This window comes from Dama dama, chromosome 13, assembly GCF_033118175.1.
Source record: "Dama dama isolate Ldn47 chromosome 13, ASM3311817v1, whole genome shotgun sequence".
Lineage (NCBI taxonomy): Eukaryota > Metazoa > Chordata > Mammalia > Artiodactyla > Cervidae > Dama > Dama dama.
This window is the reverse complement of record NC_083693.1, coordinates 25,042,510-25,065,959: the sequence shown is the minus strand read 5'-3', so window position 1 is coordinate 25,065,959 and position 23,450 is coordinate 25,042,510. Positions and strand designations below refer to the sequence as shown.

The 23,450-nt window shown below is 43.8% G+C and overlaps 1 protein-coding gene across 8 annotated transcripts in view; it reads right to left on the bottom strand.

Moving 5' to 3' along the window:
* AKAP13 (A-kinase anchoring protein 13) overlaps positions 1-23,450 on the bottom strand; it is a 316,668-nt gene that overhangs the window by 218,569 nt on the left and 74,649 nt on the right. For 7 of the 8 annotated variants that reach the window (XM_061158636.1, XM_061158639.1, XM_061158640.1 and 4 more), the window contains exon 2: positions 8,406-8,449. In XM_061158636.1, the coding sequence (XP_061014619.1) occupies positions 8,406-8,438 (33 nt within the window). In that variant the 5' untranslated portion in view covers positions 8,439-8,449. Of the gene's footprint in view, positions 1-8,405; positions 8,450-21,016; positions 21,028-23,450 lie in introns of those variants that run through there. The other variant, XM_061158638.1, reaches the window with a different exon arrangement.

The window sequence follows — 23,450 nt, the reverse complement described above, 5'->3', positions numbered from 1 at the left end:
CAAAATGCTAGCACCAGGAAAGACAAAGGAACTGTACTTGGTTAAGAGACTGTAAATAAATACAAGGTGTAATCCTGGATTAAACCCTGAACTGGGGAGAAGCGGGAAGGAGGATGCTTTAAAGGACATTTTGGGATGATTAGAGAAATCTGGATATGGACTAACGCAAATGTATTACGTAAATGTTATGATACCCGTTTTGTTGATTGTACTGTCATCATGAAAGAGAATGTCTCAGTCTTTAAGAACTATTGATACAGGCTGAAATATTTAGGGGGGGAAAGGTATGATGTCTGCAACTTTCACACAGTTCAAAAAATATGTAATAAAGAAAATGGCAAGAAAATCACATTTAGGTCACACCTAAATGTTAATAAAAGGAGAGCAGAGGTGAAGCTGCATTCTTGTCATTTTTCTGTAAATGTGCACTTCTTTCAAATAAAACATTTAAAAACTTTAAAAACAAGAGAAACGGAAGACTAAACATGGGTGACTCAGTTTAAAAAGGACTTTATTAGTGCAGGTCTGCGCTGTGCTGCGCTCAGTCACTCCGTCACATCTCTTTGCCACCAATGGATGGCAGCCCGCCAGGCTCCTCTGTCCTCGGAACTCTCCAGGCAAGAACACTGGAGTGGGCTGCCACGCCTTCCTCCAGGGGATCTTTCCAACCCAGGGATCGAACCACATCTCCCACATTGCAGGCGGATTCTTCACCGTCTGAGCCACCAGGAAAGCCTATTCGTGCAAGTCTCTATCACATAAAATGTAGTGAGACCGGTCGTGTTTTAGGTAACAATTACGGATAGCAACCCTGCTTAATTAACAGTGTGGTATGCGGAAGACAGACCGTGGGTTTGAGATGCACAATCTCTGGGTAAAACATATACTAAATGAACCATCTTGGACTCTCATTTCTTCAAGTATTATGAGGGTGAGAATGAAGCGTCCTCCCTGCCTCACAAGGTCGTGAAAGGAAGAATGTGAAAGTTGCTTAGTCATGTCCGACACGTTGCAACCCTGTGGACTATACAGTCCATGGAATTCTCCAGGCCAGAACACTGGAGTGGGTAGCCTTTCCCTTCTCCAGCGGATCTTCCCAACCCAGGGATCAAACCCAGGTCTCCGGCACTGCAGGCGGATACTATCACCAGCTGAGCCACAAGGGAAGCCCAAGAATACTGGAGTGGGTAGCCTATCCCTTCTCTAGCAGATCTTCCTGACCCAGGAATTGAACTGGGGCCTCCTGCATTGCAGGTGGATTACACAAGGTTATAATGAGAATCAAATGATATTCTGTGTGCAAATGTGCATTTTAAACCTGGGGGCAGTATACAAATATGAACTCTTGTTTTTAAGGAGCTGTCATCCAGAAAGGTTATGGGAGATGCAGGCGAGTGCTACGCCAGCTGGTGAAGCAGTCACAGAAAACCAAGGGCTGAAAGGACACTGTGAAATCGCGTCACACGTCGTTCATGAAGGGTCATAACAGCAGGTTTTTGGGAAGACTTCCTTTTCTCCCCAAAAGCATGAAGAAAACAGCAGAAACTTTTAATCCCACTGCCCTCAGACGAATGAGAGTCGGATCTCCTTTAAAACATTCTTCCATTCAAGAATGTTCCATTTGCATCAAAACACAGATCTTAAAAATGACTACAGAATATGAAAACTGTTTCTCCTCAAATGGGGAATCCGAAACAATATGCTTCAGCTGCCTAAGAATGCAGTCTGCCCGGGTCCCAGCGCTCCGCCTTACGATAAATCTGCTGTCCCTGAAAGGCTAGACCCGACCGTGAGCCAGAGGCTGGGTTTCAGAGGACACTCAGAGGTGGGCTTCAGCTGTGAGAGAAGGCAGGCCTGGGGGAGGCACCCAAGGGTCTGCGAAAGCCTTCCAGGTCAGGCTTTTCCCTGTCTCCTCCCTGAGTCTCCAGTTTCCTCCAGAAGCGCACACCCTGCCCCTTCTCCGCCCAAGCCCAGCCCTGGCTTCAGAGCTCTGCACTTGTCACCTTGGGCTGGAACACTGGGCCAAGATCCACACACAGCTGGCTCGCACCGGTCACTCAGGTCTCAGCCTAAGTGGCCGGTCCACTCCGCCCCCTAGCTAGAGGTACTCCCCAACCCTTTCCCCGAGCACCCCTAAAAGAGCTCCTACTCAGACACCCACATCACATCCTCTTGTTTTATTTTCAAGAAACTGTGCTTCCAGGCATTTTCTTATTTAAGAGTTATGCCTTCTCCTCGCTATAATGCAAGCAGCACAAGAGCCTTCGGCTTTGTTCATGGCTAAATTCCCAGCCTCCAAAAAGGGGTCTGCACGAAGCAGGCATCTAAGAACTCTCCAGCTCCAAACCCCAAATTCACTCCCAGGACTAACGTATGACTGAAACTTAAGAATTTCAGGGCTAAAAGGCCAAAAGTTCAAATGCAGCCCAGATTTCTGGAATTCCTCCTCTCTCCAGTCAACTTCACCTTCTCTTGCTACAGTCCATCATCCTAATTCCATTCACTCTTTTATCTTTCTCAAAGAACTCATCTTTTCTAAGAGTCAAAAGTATCAATTTCTTATAAATGAGTCAAACTCTACTTGGAAACCAACTTGCTCAGCCCACAGTTCCAAGCCCACATCGCCTGCTGTAAACGGAACATCAACATGCCCTTAAACATGCTTAAAGAACAAAATCATCGCTTGCCTCCTTTTTCCACATCTGGCAATGGCACAGGCTGCCATTCACATTCAAGTTCTCAATCCACCATCATGCTTTCATTTTTAAAGAATTCCGATCTACTGCCTCTTTTCAATATTACTTGCGCCTGCCATTGCCTCTCCATTTTTACTTCCACTAAACAATCCAGATGGTAAAGAATCTGCCTGCAACGCAGCAGGTTCAATCCCTGGATCGGGAAGACCCCCTGGAGACCTGGGAATGGCTACTCATTCCCGTATTCTTGCCTGGAAAATTCCATGGACAGAGAGGCCTGGCAGGTTACAGCCTATGGGGTCGCAAAGAGTCGGACATGTCTGAACGCCTAGCACTTTCACTTTCCAACAATCCAGGCCCTTACCGCCTAGAGAGGTGTAACTGAACCTGTTCAAGTTTTTACCACCACCACCCAATGGTCCTGAAACTGCAATTCTTATAAACATTCACCTGGTAACCATCAGTGTTTTTGTAGAGGCCGAGGCAAACACCTGACCTGGTAACGTAACGAGCTGATCACACCAAGGGTGCAGTTGTGAGATCAGAGCTGACAGGCAGGGAAACCGAGGCAGAGCTAGATTACAGTTCCTGGCCCCCGAAGTTCCAGGTTCCCTGTGTCCCACTGTTAACAGTCCACAAAGGTCACCCATTACAATAGCTTCACTGAAGCATCTGACAGTGCTGCCACCTGTAAAATCTAGGACATCCCTTACATTTTAACTACTGCAGCTTTTTGTGGACTCCTTTTTATGCAAAGCCCGGTTAAGACGTTTATTTGGAATATTTGGAATCCAGCCTATTTTTCTTAACTTTCAGGTGAAAGTTATTCTCAGTGTTCAGCGTTTTTCCTCATTAACTAGGAGTTTTCTCTCTTCTGTTGATGACATACACCCTAGCATATCTCAAATCATCAAGAAGAATTTCAACACACTCTATTATTTTGCTTGCAGAGAACTGACCCCCTAACCAATGGACTGCCTTGTAACAGTCAGAGCGGCTCTCCCATCCAGGGGGTCACACTGACCACCCCTCAGCAGATGCTTCAAACCGTGGACAGTCCTGACTCTATATATAACTAACATGTTTTTTCCCTACACACACAGACTTGTGATAAAGTTTACAAATTAGGCACAGTAAAGAGATTAACAATAATAACAAAATAGAACAAGATAACAATTCTATACTGAAATCAAAGTGAGGTGAATGTGGTGTCTGCCTCCTTCTCTCAGAATATCCTACTGTACAAATTTAATGCCTTTTCCATCTTAACTAAAGCACTTATCACATTTTGTGCCTGTAGCTTTTGCAGTTTGAGGTGCGAAAGCAAAAATAGCATGAATTTATTTTTCCTTCCTCACAATTTCATGGATAGAAGATTCATTCTTATCATAGATCTTAGCAACCTCAGCATATGAATTTTTTTTTTTCCTTATTAAGTCAAGAACTTTCACCTTTTCACTTCAAGGCTTTTCACTTTTCACACTTCACTTTTCACTTTACACTTCAGTGTATCTGAATTGCCAGCCTCACTACTCTTGCACTCTGGGGCCACTGTTAAGTAAAATAAGGGTCACCTGAACACAGCAGCGAGATACCACAGACGATCTGATAACCCAGGCAGATGCTAAGTGACCAGTGGGCAGGACACACTGGAAAAGGGGATGATTCATATCCCCTACAGAATGAAGCGGGACGGTGCAAGATCCCACCACACCACTCCCAACAGTGGGAAACTTAAAATTTATGAATCATGGGGCTTCCACGCAGGGGGTGGGTTCGATCCCTGGTCAGGAAACTATGGAACCTGCATGCCTCCTAGTGCAGTCATAAATAAATAGATAAAATACATACATTGTTTATTTCTGTAATTTTCCATATAATATTATCACCATGGTGACTGAAGGTAACTGAAACCACAGAAAGTGAAACTGTGATGCTAGATCACTAGAAAAGTGAAGGGGGGATGACTATACTTTCCTTCACCCAAACAGTGTAAAGCCCTGACACTTACCTTAGCTCACTGAAGATGGTCTTCCCAGTAGAGCCTGTCCAACCACACTAAACACCTAAGTCATATATAAAAGCACTATGTTAAGTATATTCTTCAGAACCGATTTTTAAGAGCCTTGCTTCCCTTACAAAATGAAGCTTTTTTATGCTTCACAAATTTTACAGTGATTTCTGTGACTAAGCCCCCTAAAATACAGATGTAAATCACAATTTACCACCAATGAGCTGCATGACCTTATCACGGTGTCTTCAGAATGCATTTCCTCATCTCTAAAATGGGGAGGTTGAAGCAGGTATCATCTGGAGCCTGTTAGCTCTCAACTTCTCAGATTCAATGATGGCAAGACAAGAAAATTTCTAACTCACCTCTCAGCCTCTTCTTGCTCCTTCTAAATTATCCTGCACACTGCTAACTGAGTTTTCCCAAACTACCACTGTATTAGCTTTCTATTGCTGTTACAACAAACCACCACAAACTCGGAGGCTTAAAACAGCACAGGTTTTATCACCTTACAGTTCTGAAGGTCAGAGGCCTGAAAGATGTTCACCAGGCTAAAATAAAGATGTCTGTGTTCCTTCTGAAGGTCCTAAGGAAAGGCTGTTCCCCTGCTTTCCCCAGCTTCAAGAGGCTGCAGTCCTTGGCTCATGGACCCTTCCTCGTTCAAAGCCAGCAGCGTGGCATCTACACATCTCTGCCTCCCTCTCTCACTTACAGGAATCCTTGTGATTACACTGGGTTATCCAGATAATTAAAGGATAAACTCTGGTTTCAAGATCTTTAACTTACTGAAATCTGTGAAGCCCCTTTGACATGTGAGACAAACATTCACAGGTTCTGGGAATTAAGACATGGACACACTTGAACCATTATTCTGCCTACCACAACTATGCAGTCATATCAGCCCATAATTAAACTCATTCAATGGCCAAAAGCAGACGAAAACATCAGGAGAAAACTATGCATAGACACAAAAATACTAGCAAACCAGATCTAGCAACACACAAAAAGGATTATACACCATGACCAAATGAGATTAATCCCAGGAAAGAAAGGTTGGTTTAACATTTAAAAATCAATCAACATAATACAATAATGGAATGAAAGAAAAAACCCACACAATACATCTCAACATACAGAAGAAAACACTCAACAACAAAATTCAATAGTCTTCATGATAAAAATACTCAAATTAGGAATAGAAGAGAACCTCCTCAACCTGATGAAGTCTCCTATGAAAATCCACAGCTAATGTCGTACTAATGTTACCAGTGAAAGAATGGATGCCTTCACTTTAAGATTAGAAACAAGACAGGAATGTCTCCTCTCACTATTTTATTCAACTCTGCATTGAATTGAAGGTTCTCCTCAGGGCAATTAGGCAAGAAAAAGAAATAAAATAAAAAGATTGGAAAGAAGAAAACTATGTCTATTTTCAACAGGGCTTCCCAGGTAGAGCTAGTATTAAAAACCCTCCTGCCAACGCAGGAGACATAAGAGACGCAGGTTCGATCCCTGGGTTGGGAAGATCCCCTGGAGGAGCCTATGGCAACCCACTCCAGTATTCCTGCCTGGAGAATGCCACAGACAGAATAGCCTGGCAGGCCACGCTCCACAGGGTCACACAGTCGGACACAACTGAAGCGACTTAGCACACACAGCACATTTTCAGCTGACATGATCTTGGATGTAGAAAATCCTAAAGCATCCACTAAAAAAAAGTACTAGCTAATAAACAAGTTCAGCAAGGTTGTAGATTAAAAGATCAATGCAGAAAAATCAACTGTATTTCTACACCAGCAATGAGCAATCTAAAAATGAATTTAAGAAAACAGTATCATTTACAATAGGATCAAAAAGGATATAATAGGAATAAATTCTACAAAAATTAAAGACATGTACACTGGACTATCAATCACTGTTGAAAGAAACTTAACCAACGAGGAATGACTTAAATGAAAGGAACAAAACTGAGTGTCTAGGAATAATTCCTTACATTTAATAACCAACTGATTCTCAACAAAAGCGCCCAAGAAAAATCAATGGGCAAAGAATAAAGTTGGGTGCCTACACAAAAATCTGCTGTTCACAGCAGCATTACCCTTAACAGCCAAAAAGTAGAAACAGCCTAAATGCCCATCAACTGAGGATTGGATAAATGACACGTAATTTGCCCATATAATGGATTATTATCTATCAACAAAAAGGAACAAAGTACTTATACTCACTCTAATATACACCTTATATATAAGATGTTAGGTGAAAGAGACCAGTCACAAAAGGCCAGATACTGCATGATTCCATTTATATGAAATTTCCGGAACAGGTAAAACCATAAAGACAGAAAGTAGAGCGCAGATGCCAAGGGCTGGAGGAGGGAGAATTGGGGAGTGGCTGCCAAGGGGTGTGGGGTTTCTGTTGAGGGTGCTAAAAAATGCCCTGAAGTTAAGATGACACAGCTATGAATATACTAAAAACCGTGAATTGTACACTTTAAATGGGTGGATTTTATGGTGTGTGACTTTTATCTCAATTGTTTTCTTAAGTCCAAGGTATTCAATTCACGTGCAAACCCACTGGTGAACATAATAAATGGTCTCCAAGTGGTCTGGAAGGAATTTAAGAACACAAGATATCGCCTAAGAACATGTGTTTTGCTCTGTATGAAGAGCAATCATATGATTGCTCCGTGTTAGGAAAGTATATATGACTTCTACTAACACAGCACAGTCAAAAAAATAAACGTAAAATGAGCAGCCGGTTTGAACACCATTCAAAGCTCCTCAGTGGTCACGAAATACACGCCACACTTCCGTGCGCTGCCGTGACTGAGCGTCACCCACCTCTGCGGATCCGACTCGCATCACCGCGAACGCCAACTCAGCGACACCAGCTCACTGCCACCCCGCCCTCCGCCTGCTGGTCTGCGTCCTCCACAGACTCTGCGCACTCTTCAGCCAACGAAACGGTCCTTCATCTTCAGGATCAAGGATCTGACTGACGTCCTGTGCCATCAAAAACACCCTGCACGCCTCCCCAGGCCCCCCCAACGGCACAGCCCCGGCCCCTCGCGAGGCCGAGCTGCACCTCTCCGACGGCTGCTCACCAACCAGGCGCTTCTCACCACCTCCGATCGGCTAACTCACAACGGTTCTGTTCTTTGTTCAAACAAACAAAAACACCTAGGATTTACTTCTTCCGGTCTCCATTCATTCATTTATCCATGTCATCTTCTAATTTCCCCACTTTCTAAGCAGAGGATGGCTTTTACCCAGGTTCTTAAAAGTAAACAGCACTTTCGCCGGTGACAGAGCGCCACCTAGCCGTGGAACAGGGTAACTCACAACGGCAGCAGGAAGCGCGACACCCTGCTTCTGCAGAAGCGAGCTGTGTATTCAAATGAGAAGTCGCAGAATCACTCAGCAGGGCAATGCGACTGCCTTATACATGCGTCTTCTCTCCCCGATCAGTCTACCGCACAAGGCTTACAGGTGTCATTTGTTCTCCGCCCAGTATCATGCGTTATTCATCATTTAACAGTCACTAAATCAAATTCAATTTCTGAACGGCATCATGTCAATATAGTCATATGTAGAGATGGTTCAACATTCCTTTGATAATCACAGGAGAACATTTTTTAGTTTATTATAAGAATTAAACAGCAAAATTAAGGATAAAGTGAAATCTGGTGATTTACTCACATATAATGGAGCTTGCTGTGGATTAAGTTTCATGACCCAGGACACTGGAACAGAAAAGAGAGAAATAAATGAGAATAAAATTAAAAGTTATCATCAAAAATTTAAAACCCATTGGAAAAGTCCTAGATGTCAATTAAGATTACATGAGCAAAATCAGGAGTCTGGGGTTACAGATACCCAGCTTTCCTCAGAGGTTTGGAAACAGAAGTTCACGGATTGTAACATCCCGTGTGGCCCAGATTCAATCTTTACAAGTGGGGAGAAAGATGTTCTGATTGAAAAACAAAGACAAAAGTCTTTGCAGTCACAGAAGATGTTTCAACAACCAACCAACAGGATATTAAACGCAAACCAAAAAAAGAACAGTGCGTGCGCAAGTTACACTTCTATATAATCCCCCAAACTCATAAGATGCTTCCCCCAGTTATCACTAGGGCACTCAGGGCGGAGGGGAGACCAGGAGACGGCTCTTCCTCTCAGAGGAGGGGGGCCACAGGTGGCCTCCATCAACTAGAAGCTGTTGGTCTCCTGAAAATCAGTGGCTGGATTCCCTGTCATTACCTGATCTAAATGAATTCCTACAAAAATCTTAGGAAGAACCTTAGAGAAGACTTACAACATTATATAATACATTTGTGAATATTAAGAACAGCATGTTCTTAAAAGCTCACCTTGGTGATTTGACCAGGATTTCATCTAAGCTAAAATTATCGTAGTCCAGAATTACTTGAGAAGGGCATATCTTTTGTTAAATAAACAAATCTCAGAATAAGCTAATCCCATCTTCATAAGAATCAGAGAAGACCAAAGTAATTTCATTCTAACAGATTTTGAGTGTCTTGCTCATAATAGGGGACCTGATCAATTACGATCTAGCAGTATTAAAAAAAAAAAAAAAAAACCTACAGGAACAGCATTCAAGATGCAAAAAGAAAAAGATAAAATCCCATACTTGGCAAGATGCCACACCAGATCATAAAAACCTAACAACTGAAATGCCAACAGCGTAAATTAGAAATCAAAGACCAAATTTTAGAATAAAAAGCAATGCCTGAGCAACCACACACAACTCAAATTAACAGAATCCTCTCAGCATTAAAACTTCTTTACAAATCGGCCAGTTTAGTCAGGTTGTGCGTCTGAGGATCACAGTGAAAGTGAAGTTGCTCAGTCGTGCCTGACTCTGCAACCCCATGGACAGTTGCCTGCACCAAGCTCCTCTGTCCACAGGATTTTCTGGGCAAGAGTAATGGAGTGGGTTGCCGTTTCCTTCTCCAGGGAATCTTCCCAACCCAGGGATCGAACCCAGGTCTTCCGCATTGTAGACAGACACTTTACTGCCTGAGCCACCAGGGAAGTCAAAAACTCACCCCAAAAACAGTTAACACACAGCTCTGGGGAAAAAGATAAATCTATAACCGGACTCCCACACATGATCATCTGCAACCAGCAGCAGGCCATGGGTTTCACTCACTCTGCTGCAATACGTGCCCACAGCCAGGTGGCCCCACAGGGGCTGACCACCTGCCCTGCCTGCCCCGATCGCCCTCTAGCCCACGCCCCCTAGCCCACACCCCCACCAAACACACACACACACACACACATTAACAGACCCACCCAACACACACACACACACACCACAGGGGCTGACCACCTGCCCTGCCTGCCCCGATTGCCCTCTAGCCCACACCCCCACCACACACACACAATAACAGACCCGCCAAACACACACACACACAAGGCTTGTCTGTCCTCTAGTCAACACCCCCACCCGCCCAATACACACACACACACACACACACACACACACACACACACTCGGCTTAGGGCACTCTTTCCTTCCTGCCAGGCTTCATTTAATGATTCTGTACCCTTAAGGTGCAAAAATCACCTACAAAAATCCACACTGAAACCAAACTTGAGAAATGGAGCAATAGTCAACTATTTCAGAAAACCTTTGTTTTTCTAACCAACAGATTCAAAAAGCAAGCACAGATGATTTTAAAAAAGGGAGAGAGAGAGAGAAAATAAAGATTGAAGACAGAGTACTTTCTCAATGCATTAAATATCCATTTAACTTAAAATTAAGCACCGTGCTCACTAGTCTTTTAATCAGCTTTCTAGGTCCTGTTCAGACTTGCCTGGGACAAAAGACTGAAACAATCTATAAATGCACGAACCAAACCAATTTGCTTTAACTGACTTATGAAGTATTCCTGACCATCCCAACAGAAGAAACATCAGTGGAAACCAAAGCAAGAATTAACACCTTGTGACCAGACCTGCAAGGTTTGAAGAAATCTATGGAGACCAACTAGTGACCTACCAGCCTTCTGATGTTTCTTGATTTGCCAGAAGACCTACAATGACTGTGTGTACAAGGAACACAAACAAACTTCTCGGATGCGCCCGCTGCATCTGGGTGAAAGGTCTGGTGATGCCCTCTGAACTGTCTGGAATCGTGGACTCGCCTAAACTTTTCAAAGCCAGAACCCATACAAGTTATTCTGATATGAGGATTAAAGAGGGCTGACAAACTGTCTGTCCACCCACACTGGTCAAAGGGACAGTTCATTGTTGTGCTGGCAACCCAGGCTGCTGGAAGAATAAATCTGTCAGAAGTCATCAAGGTAATGACCCTAGAAGCATCGGATTGCTAAATTCAGACTGCCTTTAGGCTTCAATGCTGACAAACCAGGGGAAAGCAAGGACTAACATTTACAGAGCTTTATAGCCAATGTCATTTTTTTTTTTAACGGGGACCACTTTTAAAGTTTTTATTGAAATTGTTACAATTTTTCTTCTGTTTCATGTTTTGGTTTTTTGGTCACGAGCATGTGGGATTTAAGCTCCCCGACCAAGGATCGAACCCACAACACCCCTGCGATGGAAGGCGAAGTCTTAACCACTGGACCACCAGGGAAGTCCCTCCAACATCATTTTTAATCCCCTTTTAAAAAACACTATTTTCCCCCATCTCACTGGTTGGGGAGGGGGGTGTTTCCTTTCAGTGATTATTTAATATCAACGTAAGAGGGGGGTGAACCTAGAATTCAAGCCCAGTCTGATGTCACCAACCAACCTGCCCTGCCTGCCTCTAGCCCTCATTCTACAAACAGTACAGGCTCTCCTCGATTTCATTAATTCAGCCATCACTGGGCATCCACAGTGTGCTGGGCACCCAGGCATTGAGAGCACAGACAGAGCTTATCTGAGGATTAACAGAGACAGAGCAGCAGTGAGTGCTACAGGAAAGCATCAAAGAGGGAACAGGTAACGAGGAGGACACAGTTTTAAATATGGGGCTGAGGGAAGGCCTCCTGAGGTGACTTTTACCCCCACAGGGAAAGAGAGCAAGAAAGCAAGTAATACAGTAGATGAAAGACCCTCAAACTGGTCCTAAAATCGAGAATTCAAGAGTTCTGATGCTAAACCATCAAACACTTGCTATGTACAGTGCATCAACTTATTTCACACATTTAAACAGACTTAATTGACTTGAGAACTGTGTTCTAAAAAAAGGAGCCTACATATTACAGGAAGGTGATCATCTCAGTCAGAGCAAATGCACTTGAAAACCAACCTATACCCCAAGAGCAATCTGGAGACCACTGGAGTCTTTGCTTTGTCAACAGACTTTGTATCAAGAGGAAAATTAAACAAAAGCACCATGTCTACCCAATCATTTCATCAAGGAATTTTAAGAGAAAATCCTAAAAGAGAAAATCCTTCTGTCTCCGATAACAAACTAGTGAGTGACTTCACAAGCACAACATGCGCCTGACACTGTGGGGCCAGTAAAGGCTGCAGGCCATTTGAAAGAGACCATGAAGAAAAAGAACTATCAAAATGCAAAGATTTACATGATATGATGTTAGCTATGTCTACCAACTCTGCCACTCCATAGTAACCTGTTACAGTTCTGGGAAAGTCATAAACTTGGGTGTGTGTGAAATATTACTAATAACAAGTGCAGTAAGTATATTTATTCTTCCCACATTTTGAGTTTTATTTCAAAATGCTCCAAGAAAAACCAAACAGTTGGCTGTTGTATAAATGGAACATATTCACTTTATGTCAAAACAGTCTCGCCCAATTTTAATGCAACTGTGTCAATTACATAAATCTACACACCCTACCACAACACCCACATGCACGAAGTCTCAGGATGGACATCTAGGTTGCTTCCACGTCCTATCGACTGTGCGCGTGCTCAGTTGTGTCCAACTCTTTGCAACTCTATGGGCTGCAGCCTGCCAGGCTCCTCTGTCCATGGGATTTTCCAGGCAAGAATACAGGAGTGGGGCTGCTATGCCCTCCTCCAGGGGATATTCCCAACCCAGGCATCGAGCCCAGGTCTCCTGCATTGCCCACATTGCAGGCGGGCAGTTTTATTCCTAGTTTCTTAAGGAATCTCCACACTGTTCATAACGGCTGTAATCAACTGACATTCCCACCAACAGCACAAAAGGGTTCCCTTTTCTCCAAACCCTCTCCAGCATTTATTATTTGTAGATATTCTGGTGAAGGGCTTTCTGACTGGTGTGAGGTGATACCTCACTGTAATTTCAATTTGCATTTCTCTAATAATGAGCTGCCTTGAACTGCAAGGAGACCCAACCAGTCAATCCTAAAGGAAATCAGTCCTGAACATTCTTTGGAAGGACCGATGCTGAAGCTGAAACTCCAATACTTTGGCCACCTGATGCAAAGAACTGATTCTTTGGAAAAGACCCTGATGCTGGGAAAGATTGAAGTTGGGAGGAGTAGGGGACGACAGAGGATGAGACGGTTGGATGGCATCACTGACACGATGGACATGAGTTTGGGTAAACTCCAGGAGTTGGTAATGGACACGGAGGCCTGGTGTGCTGCAGTCCATGGGATTGCAAAGAGTCGGACAAGAGTGAGCGACTGAACTGAGTAATTAGCAACCTTGAGATCTTTTCATGTATTATTGGCCATCTATATGTCTTCTTTGGAGAAATGTCTGTTTAGGTCTTCTGCCCATTTTTTGACTGGGCTATTAAGTTTTTCTGCTGTTGAGCTGCATAAGCTGCTTATATATTCCAGATATTAATCCTCTGTCAATTGTTTCATTTGCAATTATTTTCTCCCACTTTGATGGTGGAGCTCAAATCATGCTCTGTGACAATCTAGAAGGGTGGGAGGGAGGTTCAAGAGGGCGGGGACATATGTATACCTATGGCTGATTCATGCTGATGTACGGCAGAAATCAACACAATAAAAAGCAATTATCCTCCAATTAAAAATATAAAAGAGAGAATAGGGAAGAAAAGTCTCAGGGTGCTGCTGATTAGAGAAGGAAAGACTATTGCAACAATCCGTTCCTGTACTTTAACATAAACTAGCATCAGCCTTTTCCTCATAGGATGCAAAGCACAGACCATCATCAGAATATACCAGCTCTGTGCGTGCAATGCTGACAAAGTTTACAGCAGCAGAAGTTCTGGAATGTTTTGCACCTCGCTCTACCTGAAAAGTGACTGTGCAGAAGCTCAGTCACTATACAGGATCACAATGAGCCTGTCTGACTAGTTTGCGGGACAGACAGGACAGCAGGCACTTCCAACAACCGATGGGCCTGAGCAAACAAATGCAAAATCCTAACCAGGTACCCCCCGCGCCCCGGAAAATACACTCCTAAATAAAAATTGGAATCCTTAACAGGTGTCAGCAAACATTTTTGTAAAAAGTCAAACAGTAAGTATTTTATGCTCTGCAGGTCACAGGGTTTCTGCTGCCATATGTATGACTGGGCGTAGCCATGTTCCAATAAAACTTTATTTACTAAAAGAGGCAGAAGGCTAGATTCAGCCAGGGGATCCCAGAATGCCAACTCCTGGTCAAAAGCTAAAAAGAAAACCTCTCAATAATCCAAAGAAACATTATGTCCTCATTCAACAGTTTTATATGTCTAAAAGATATTTTCCATCTTAAAAAAAAGCATGTCTCAATAAAGTAAAGGCATAAGTCCCCTGTTACAACGGACCTAGAAAGGAGTAAAAAGACCTGTTTTTTCCCCTCAATGTCAAACTGAATAAATCTACTGGCTTTACTAGAGGTCCCCAGAGCTGATAAAAAGCAAAGCAAATAAAACATGAGTGTCTGCACCCGTATGTCTGTAAACATAAACCAAACTCAGTATTCTTCGGTCACAGTCACACTCTACACTGAAGAAGCCTTTAACAGGGGCTACTGTTGAAGTGAAATGTTCAAGGAGGGGAGGCGAGCAAGTCACAGGCGCCCCCAACGCCATAGCAGGTAATTATACTGCAAACTCTCTTTTCCTAAGGACCAGCTGCCCAAGCCTGACAAACTCTGCATGGTTTTTGTCATTCACAACAGGGAAGCGTCTAAATCCACAAAAAAGATGTGTAAACTGCCCCCCTAAACACAACCACCCCAGTCTCGTTAAGGGAAGGACAGCTGTTTGGGATGCAGCCAAGCATAAATAGAGCGTTTCTACCTGCAGGGTATTTCCAAGGAAAAGTGTGCTTCAAATGAATTTCCATGGCCAGGGACCCAGCTACGACTGGGCTACAATAAATCCTTCAAAACCCACAAACATCTGGGTGGGGGTTAACATGGAAATGACAATGCATACTCTGGATTCTTGCAGAATGGTCAACATTCAGGTCTTCCTCAAGGAAAACAACAAGATTCAAAAGACTCTTTCCTTCATTCCTAAGGAGTTTGGGCTGCTGGCTATAAACATGTCATGTACTGGCTGAGGGTAGGAGCCAGGAATTCTGAACAACAGAAAAAGAAGCACAGTACAAGGGGTAGATAGGCTTTTCCTGGTGAGGATGTCAAGTTCTACAAAAAGAAAAAGTACTAAACATACCAAGTATATCTGCTGAATAAGAAACTGAGGAAATCTTACGGAAGCCTCGCAAATGTCCAAGTTCTTCTGTTTAAAGATGCACTCACGGATTAACTGAGCAGTGAGCTTTAAGCAGTGATGCTCAAACCTAATGGCACATGAGCATCTGTTGGCGCATTGTCAGATAATGCCAATTCTTGCCCAGCCCCTCCCTGCCTACTTCCACCATCAGAGTCCAAATCAAAAAACCAAACCGTGAGATGTTTTTCCTTTGAAATCACAGCCCACACTTTTGGAAACAACAGTGTTGAGACTCGGATCAGGTGTCTGATTCTCACGGCACAGTGAACCTTGCCCTATCCCACCCTCTCATGACAGTGCTTACTACACACCAAGAAAAAAGCGAAGCACCAGTCAGAAAGGGGGCGGGAGGGGAAGGGGGTGCCTAGGAGACGTTGTCAGGACACGGATCTAACAGAGGACAATACTCACAGGAAAACAAAAGGATACAGCAAACTGAGACAAAACCCAACAACGAAACACCAACAGCCGCATTCACTCATTTGATTGATTCTTTTATCAGTGCTGGATTACCCAGTAGGCAGGATGACCCAGAATTTACAGCAAACATCACACACAATCAAAGTCATTATCGTGGAATAAAACAAATCAGAGCTTTGCCACAATAGTTTATCAATTAATTAAAATAAGTAAAGAAATTAAATTTAATTTTAAAACTCTTGATTTTCTGACACTCATCTTAGAACATGCTCTAAAATTCATATGGGTGAGCACACCATAGTCTTTAGTGATTGGGGCCACATTTTCTTTATATATGTTTATAGTATCTGCCTGGCACGTAAAGACTTAATAATGGTAGATAATCTCATATTACTGAGCCCTTAAAATAGTCCATGGACAACCAGATGCTGAGCTTTAGAGACAAATAAAATTTTGTTGCCCTTCACTTGCTAAGTCGTGTCCAACTCTTTCTGACCCCACAGACTGCAGCATGTCAGGCTCCTCTTCCCCCACTATCTCCCAAGGTTAGCTCAAATTCATGTCCACTGAGTTAGTGATGCTATCCAACCATCTCATCCGCTGCCACCCTCTTCTCCTTTTGCCTTCAATCTTTCCCAGGATCAGAGTCTTTTCCAATGAGTTGGCTCTTCGCATGAGGTGGCCAAAGCATTCAAGCTTCAGCATCAGTCTTTTCGATGAATAAAGTGAAAGTGAAAGTTGCTCAGTCCTGTCCGACCCTTTGCAACCCCTATGGACTATACAGTCCATGGAATTCTCCAGGTCAGAATACTGGAGTAGGTAGCCCTTCCCTTCTCCAGGGGATCTTCCCAACCCAGGGATCTAACCCAGGTCTCCTGCAATGCAGGCGGATTCTTTACCAACTGAGCCACAAGGGAAGCCCAGGAATACTGGAGTGGGTAGCCTATCCCTTCTGCAGCAGATCTTTCTGACCCAGAAATTGAACCAGGGTCTCCTGCACTGCAGGCAAATTCTTTACCAACTGAGCTATCAGGCAGGGCTAATTTCTTTTAGGATTGACTGGTTTGATCTCTTTGCTGTCCAAGGGACTCTCAAGAGTCTTCTCCAGCACAATTCAAAAGCATCAATTCTTCAGTATTCAGCCTTCTTTATGGTCCAACTGTCACATCCATACATGGCTACTGGAAAAACCATAGCGTTGACTATATGGACTTTGGTCAGCAAAGTGATGTCTCTACTTTTTAATACACTGTCTAGGTTTGTCATAGCTTTCCTTCCAAGGAGCAAGCATCATTTAACTTCATGGCTGCTGTCACTGTCTACAGTGATTTTGGAGCCCAAGAAAATAAAGTCTATCACTGTTTCCATTGTTTCCCCATCCGTTTGCCATGAAATGATGGGACCAGATGCCATGATCTTCGTTTTCTGAATGCTGAGTTTAAGCCAGCTTTTTCACTACCCTCTTTCATCAAGAGGCTCTTTAGTTCCTCTTCACTTTCTGCCACTAGACTGATATCATCTGCATATCTGAGGTTGTTAATATCTCTCCCCAGCAATCTTGACTCCAGTGTGTGATTCACCTAGCTCGGTATTTAAAAACATGATGTACTCTGCATAGAACTTAAATAAGCAGGGTGACAATACACAGCCTTACTGTACTCTTTCCTAACTGTGAACCGGTCCATTGTTGCTTCTTGTTCTGCATACAGGATGTTCAGGAAGACAGGTAAGGGGGTCTGGTATTCTCATCTCTTTAAGAATTTTCCACAGTTAGTTGTGATCCACACAGTCAAATACTTTAACATAATCAATGAAGCAGAAGTAGATGTTTATTTGAAACTCCCTTTCTTTCTCCATGATCCAACAAATGTTGGCAATTTGATCTCTGGTTCCTCTGCCTCTTCAAAACCGAGCTTGTGTATCTGGAAGTTCTCGGTTCACATACTTCTGAAGTCTAGCTTGAAGGATTTTGAACATAGCCTCACTAGTATGTAAAATGAGCACAACTGTATGGTAGCGTGAACATTCTTTGGTATTGCCCTTCTTTGAGACTGGAATGAAAAGTGACCTTCTCCAGTCCTGTGGCCACAGCTGAGTTTTCCAAATTTGCTGGCATACTGCATGCAGCACTTTAACAGCATCATCTTTTAGGGTTTTAAATAGCTCAGTTGGAATTCCCAAGTAGCCTACTGGACACCTTCCAGCCCAGGGGGCTCACCTTCCCGTATCGTATCTTCTTGCCTTTTCATACAGTCCATGGGGTTCTCATGGCAAGAATACTAGAGTGACTGGCCAATAATACCTCCTCCAGCGGACCATGTTTTGTCAGAACTCTTCACTATGACCTGTCTGTCTTGGGTGGCCCAGCATAGCATGACTGATCGCTTCACTGAGTTACACAAGCCCCTTCACCACGACAAGGCTGCGATCCATGATAGGGAAACAACACATGGCCCCTACCAGTATCACAAGTGACACATACATTTAAATACTTAATTTATAGTACAGTATAAGTGCAATAAAAATTTTACAAGGATCAGGAAGGAGCTATAAATCCTCTAGAAGGTGGAGCCCAAACATAGCTTACTGTAGAAGGCCAATCTGAGGGAAGGTTTAACCAAGTAGACACAGCAGGAGATGTGTAGTTCAGAAAAGAAAGAAAACAAGAACAGCATAGCCAAAGACAAGCGCAGTTAGTTCTTAACAACTATGCAGAAGAATGAGAAGAGCAAGCAGGAGGTGATGGAAGAAGTCAGGAGAGACACTTGCGTAAATTCACATGCCTCCAAGTTGCCGAGGAAGGAAGACAGAAGAAAATACACAAACCGCTGCGACATAGTGCTAACCCAAAGAAATGATGGCCGTACGATGACACGGGCATCAACAAATCTTTTTTATTATCATCATTTTCTGGATTTTGCTTTGTCTTCTGTATTTTTTAAGCTCAGCTCAAATGTCTGTTCACAACTCAGGTTCAAAGATTCATAAAAAGTACCATTAGAAGGTAATCTCCTGTAGCCTAAATTCAAACCCTGAGAGTCCAAGTATCCGCTGTGGGTTACAACCAGGAAGGTCAGGCTAGGACCCCACGGTGGCCTCCCCGAGGTGCAGGAGGCAAAGGCTGGCTTTCCAACCAATGTCCAGAGGCCCTGAGATCCTCACCCCAAAACCGAGCCAAACCCTGTGAGCCATGAACTCTGTAATTAGAAGGGGTCCCAGAAGCAGCCCACATCACCTCCTTCCCCAGGCAGGAAGCACCGCCAGTCGACCTGCCTCTGCTTGTAAACCTGAGTGCCAGGGCCTTATCACCTTGAGAAAATCTCTCCATGCTCCATGTGCACCTCTGACTCAGCCTTCCTAAAATGCTGCTTTCATTCTGCAGCTTCCTCTCTGCCTACACAGTGGTAAGACATCTCTTACCTCCTGGAAGGTTCTCTGGGGGCACCAGTCTCTTCTCTTTAGGAAGTTCCAGGCAACAGTGCTAAGATCTGCCAGGCCTCATAAAAAGGAGCATTGCATGCATGCTCAGTTGTGTCTGACTCTTTGCGACCTCATGGACTGTAGCCTCTCAGGCTCCTCTGTCCACATAATTTTCCAGGCAAGAACACTGGAGTGGGTTGCCATTCCCTTCTCCAGGGGATCTTCCTGATCCAGGGATCTCCTGAGTCTCCTGCATTGGCAGGCGGGTTCTTTATCACTGAGCTACGAAGAAAGGGAGAGAAAAGCCTAAAAACAAGAAGTGATCACAGTCTGGGGAACACACTTAACCCATGTTGGTTTTTCTAAAGGGGGAGACTTGAACCCGAGGGATCAGGCCCAGATGCTGCATCCACACACACACAAGGGCCGCATGGGACAGGCAGCTGCCAAGGGGGAGGTTATGAGCTCTGAACATTTCCTCTGCAAAAAATTCAGCATCATATTTATTTTTCCCCATCTTTCTATTATAAGCCACTTGGATGAATAATGAAGATATTAAAGAAACAGATGGCTGAAAAGCACCCATCTAGATTGGGAAGACAACCTTCTAGCATTTAAGGATTCTTTAGCAGCCTCTACTAGAATACTGTATACTTTTGTCCTGATGCGAATAGGTGACTCAACGGAAAAGACCCTGATGCTGGGAAAGACTGAAGACAGAGGAGAAGGGGACGACAGAGGATGTGATGGTTGGATGGCATCACCGATTCACTGGACATGAACTTGAGCAAACTCCAAGAGATGGTGAGGGACAGGGGAGCCTGGCATGCTGCAGTCCATGGGGTCCCGAAGAGTTGGACCCAACGCGGCGACTGAACAAAAACAACTAGAATACTCCAAGAATAAAAATGAGAAAGGCAACACAATTCAGAGAAGGACACGGAGTTGGATTTGAGCTGTATAACTCTTGCATTTCTGGCTGCACTGCCTCCAACAAGCTATTTAACTGCCAAGCTTTAGTCTCATGTGTAAAATGGGGAAACCTAAGAATAAAAGATGTATGTAAAATGTTTATACGATACTAAGCAATGAGAAAATACTTAATAAATTACGTTCCTATCCTTACTGCCTGGCATGTCGTCTTCAGCCCTCTCAGGATTAATCTCACATCACGTTCAAGGAGTACTTCTCTTGAACCATCCTAATTGCCGTGCTGACCCCTAATTCTAAATGAAGGGTACTGATGAGAGAAATGGGAACCCCAACAGACAAAGCACTCTATTAAATATGCCCTTCATCTCCAGTGACCTCTGAGAGGCCATCCAGGCTCCCCCAGAGACCCACCCTGACTTCTCCAAATATTGTTCAGCACACTATCTGCAGCTCCTTATTGAGCCCTCCTCTCCTCCTCTGCCCCCACCCACAGCGGCCCTCCGGCTCCCATACACCACCCTCCACCCAGTGCTCACTCCTCTGGCTCAAGATAATGCCCTCCACCCTGCTGATTACTGCTGATAGGCTAATCCACACAGTCAGCAGTAAGTTACACACTGGTATGTTCCCCCTTTATTCCGTGCCTGCCTTTTTCCCTTGGCTCCTTTATGCTGGCCTGCCACACAGCAGATGTCATCTGGAGCACTCCTCCTCCACACCACCACGGCTCATGACAGCATCTGGAAGAATAGTGGGCTCCCAGTAAATACTAAAGAGACACCTGACTGACATGACCATTAGAGACAGAAATGAATGAGCTTCCCCATACCATCTGATGGCCAAGGGGCCACAGCGTGTAAGAACAAAAATCAATCTTCCCCAAAATATCTGAAAGTCCCAGAAGGCTTACCTACTAGCTCATTATGAAATCCAGCCTGGTTCAACTTGCTCAGTTGGCCGGAGAGGCAATAGAGACCAGAGAAGCGGGGAGTCAGCATCAGCTAACTAAACAAGAACCTCAGAGCCAAGGGGAGGGCGGAAGGCGGCCCTGCACCACACCGAGGCAGCGTCCGCACGGTGACTGGTACCTTCGGGAAGAGGAACACTCACACATGTTATTTCAATTCTCCCTTGGTGTTTAACACAGGCCTGTGGTTTCCTGCAAAAATGGTTTCTGCTGCTTTGCAGAGACCTACACGGAGGAGAGAGCTCCAAAGGGCTATTCCACAGGTGAGAATTCAGCCACCAGCTGTACCCTGTTACCCAAAGGAACCGGAACCGGGAGCTGCCAGGACGTCCAGACAGAGGAGAGCAGGGCCGTAAATCCAGGCAGTGCTGACAATCCTATCACTATGGTAATAAGAACAAACTTTAAATTTAGAAAACTCCACACACACACAGAGCTGGCTTTTATGTAAATTAACCTCAGCAGGGGTTAAGAGAGACATCCTGTCAAGAGACTGCCAAGTTCAAGCCTTTCTACTTCCTTCATCCTCCCCAACCTGTATCATCCAAAAAGCAAGCAATCCAATGGGCCGAGCCAGTTACAAACTACTTGGAAAGACTAAATCTAGGCAAGTGGGCGCGCACACAAATGCAGACATTACTGAGCTGTACAACCTCACCTGGACAAATAAAATCCCAAGGTCTGGAGTTGCTAGCTGGTTAGAAATCATTCCACAGTGACCCGCAGCCCACCTTCTTGGTCACGTTGCGTGCCAAAAGCACTATCGCATCATTCCCAGAAGGGGCAGGCAGAAGAGTGTATCAGAAGCAGATGCTAAGGATGTCAACGTTAGGTTTTAAATTGTTAAAATGGTTCTCATATGTTGAGGATAAATAACTGCCTTCAATATTATGATTCTCCAGTAGTAGGTCTTCAAATGATGGTATTGGAGAATAATGGTATTTGAAAACACAAGGGTTTTTTTTTTTTTTTAAACCATCTCAAAATGGAGGGAAGGTTTTTGAACAATAAAGACTTCAAGTAAAAGAAATTTGTGTGTTACATAATTAAATGAAAATTTTACAGAGTCAAAGAAACTCCAATACTTTTCAGCAGCCCACTAGTAGGTTTAAAAAAAAAAAAATCACTCTATTAACTTACGTGAAGACTTTCATTTTTAAAGGAGAATTTCTATTCATAAAATATCCCTTGGGGAGTCATTTTGTTTTTATATCATACAGTGAGCAGAGAGTAATTTTCTTAAATTACTGATAAACTTAGTTTAGGTGGAGACAACTAGGGCCAGTCAATTAAAAGCACATGAAAATTATCACCCCTGCTTCTAAACAATCTGGAAGCCATATGGAACCGCAACATGCTGTAGAACCTGTGATAACTTGATCAGCAGTTTCAACAGGGAATTCAGCTACTTGAAGACCAACACGTACCCGTGTTCTGACATAACAATCCCGGCCCTGTCACTCTACGGCAAGGTCTCTCTCAGCGATCTGTCCCCAAGTCACGCTCAAGGCGAGTGTAACACTGCACTTGCGGGGGCCACAGTAGAGGAGGAAGTGCCTCTGCATTTTTAAAGTGGTGCTTTAAAGGAGTCGTGTCTAATTCTGTTCGGATGTTAATAAAGCCAACTCACTTCCAATTCGGGGACACAGCCTCACAAAACAAACACAGGTGTTTGACAACACAAAGGTAAAGAATAGAGGCGATCGGCTGAACTGAAAATCGACGACAACGTGCTCTACAAATTCTCCTCACTTGATCAGTTCACTGAGAACGGTTTTAAAGCTAATGATTCAAAAGGCAGTTCTTCATTAAACTATTAAAAGGTTAACTGCCCGGCTAAATTTAGGTAATATCACACTTGTTCTGAAATTAGAAATAACAGAACTAAGAGGAACTTCCGAGATTATTCCCTGAATCTCGAGTTTTCTGAATTCCTCTTACAAGGAAACTCTTACAGGATCACATATATTAATAACTTACACAACAGGAAATGGAAAATTCATTTCCCCACTTCAACTAAGTTAAAAAAGAAAATTGTTGCTTTAAAACATTTAGCATTTCTAGCTACGTGTGGAGGCAAGTGGCGCATAACAGAAATGCATAACAATGAATTGCTGCTTCTAGCTAATGTACAAAAAGACAGTACTGCTAGGCACTGTGAAACGTCAAATACTTAAAACAGCCAGAGAAAGTCAAGCTCTACTACACAGCACCCTTTCCTTTACATTTCAGAATAGTGTGTGTGTGTGTGTGTGTGTGTGTGTGTGTGTGTGTGTGTGTGTGTGTGTGTGTGTGTGTGTGTGTGTGTGTGTGTGTGTGTGTGTGTGTGACACAATCAGCATTATCACAGAATGGCCCAAGTGCTAATAATCTGATC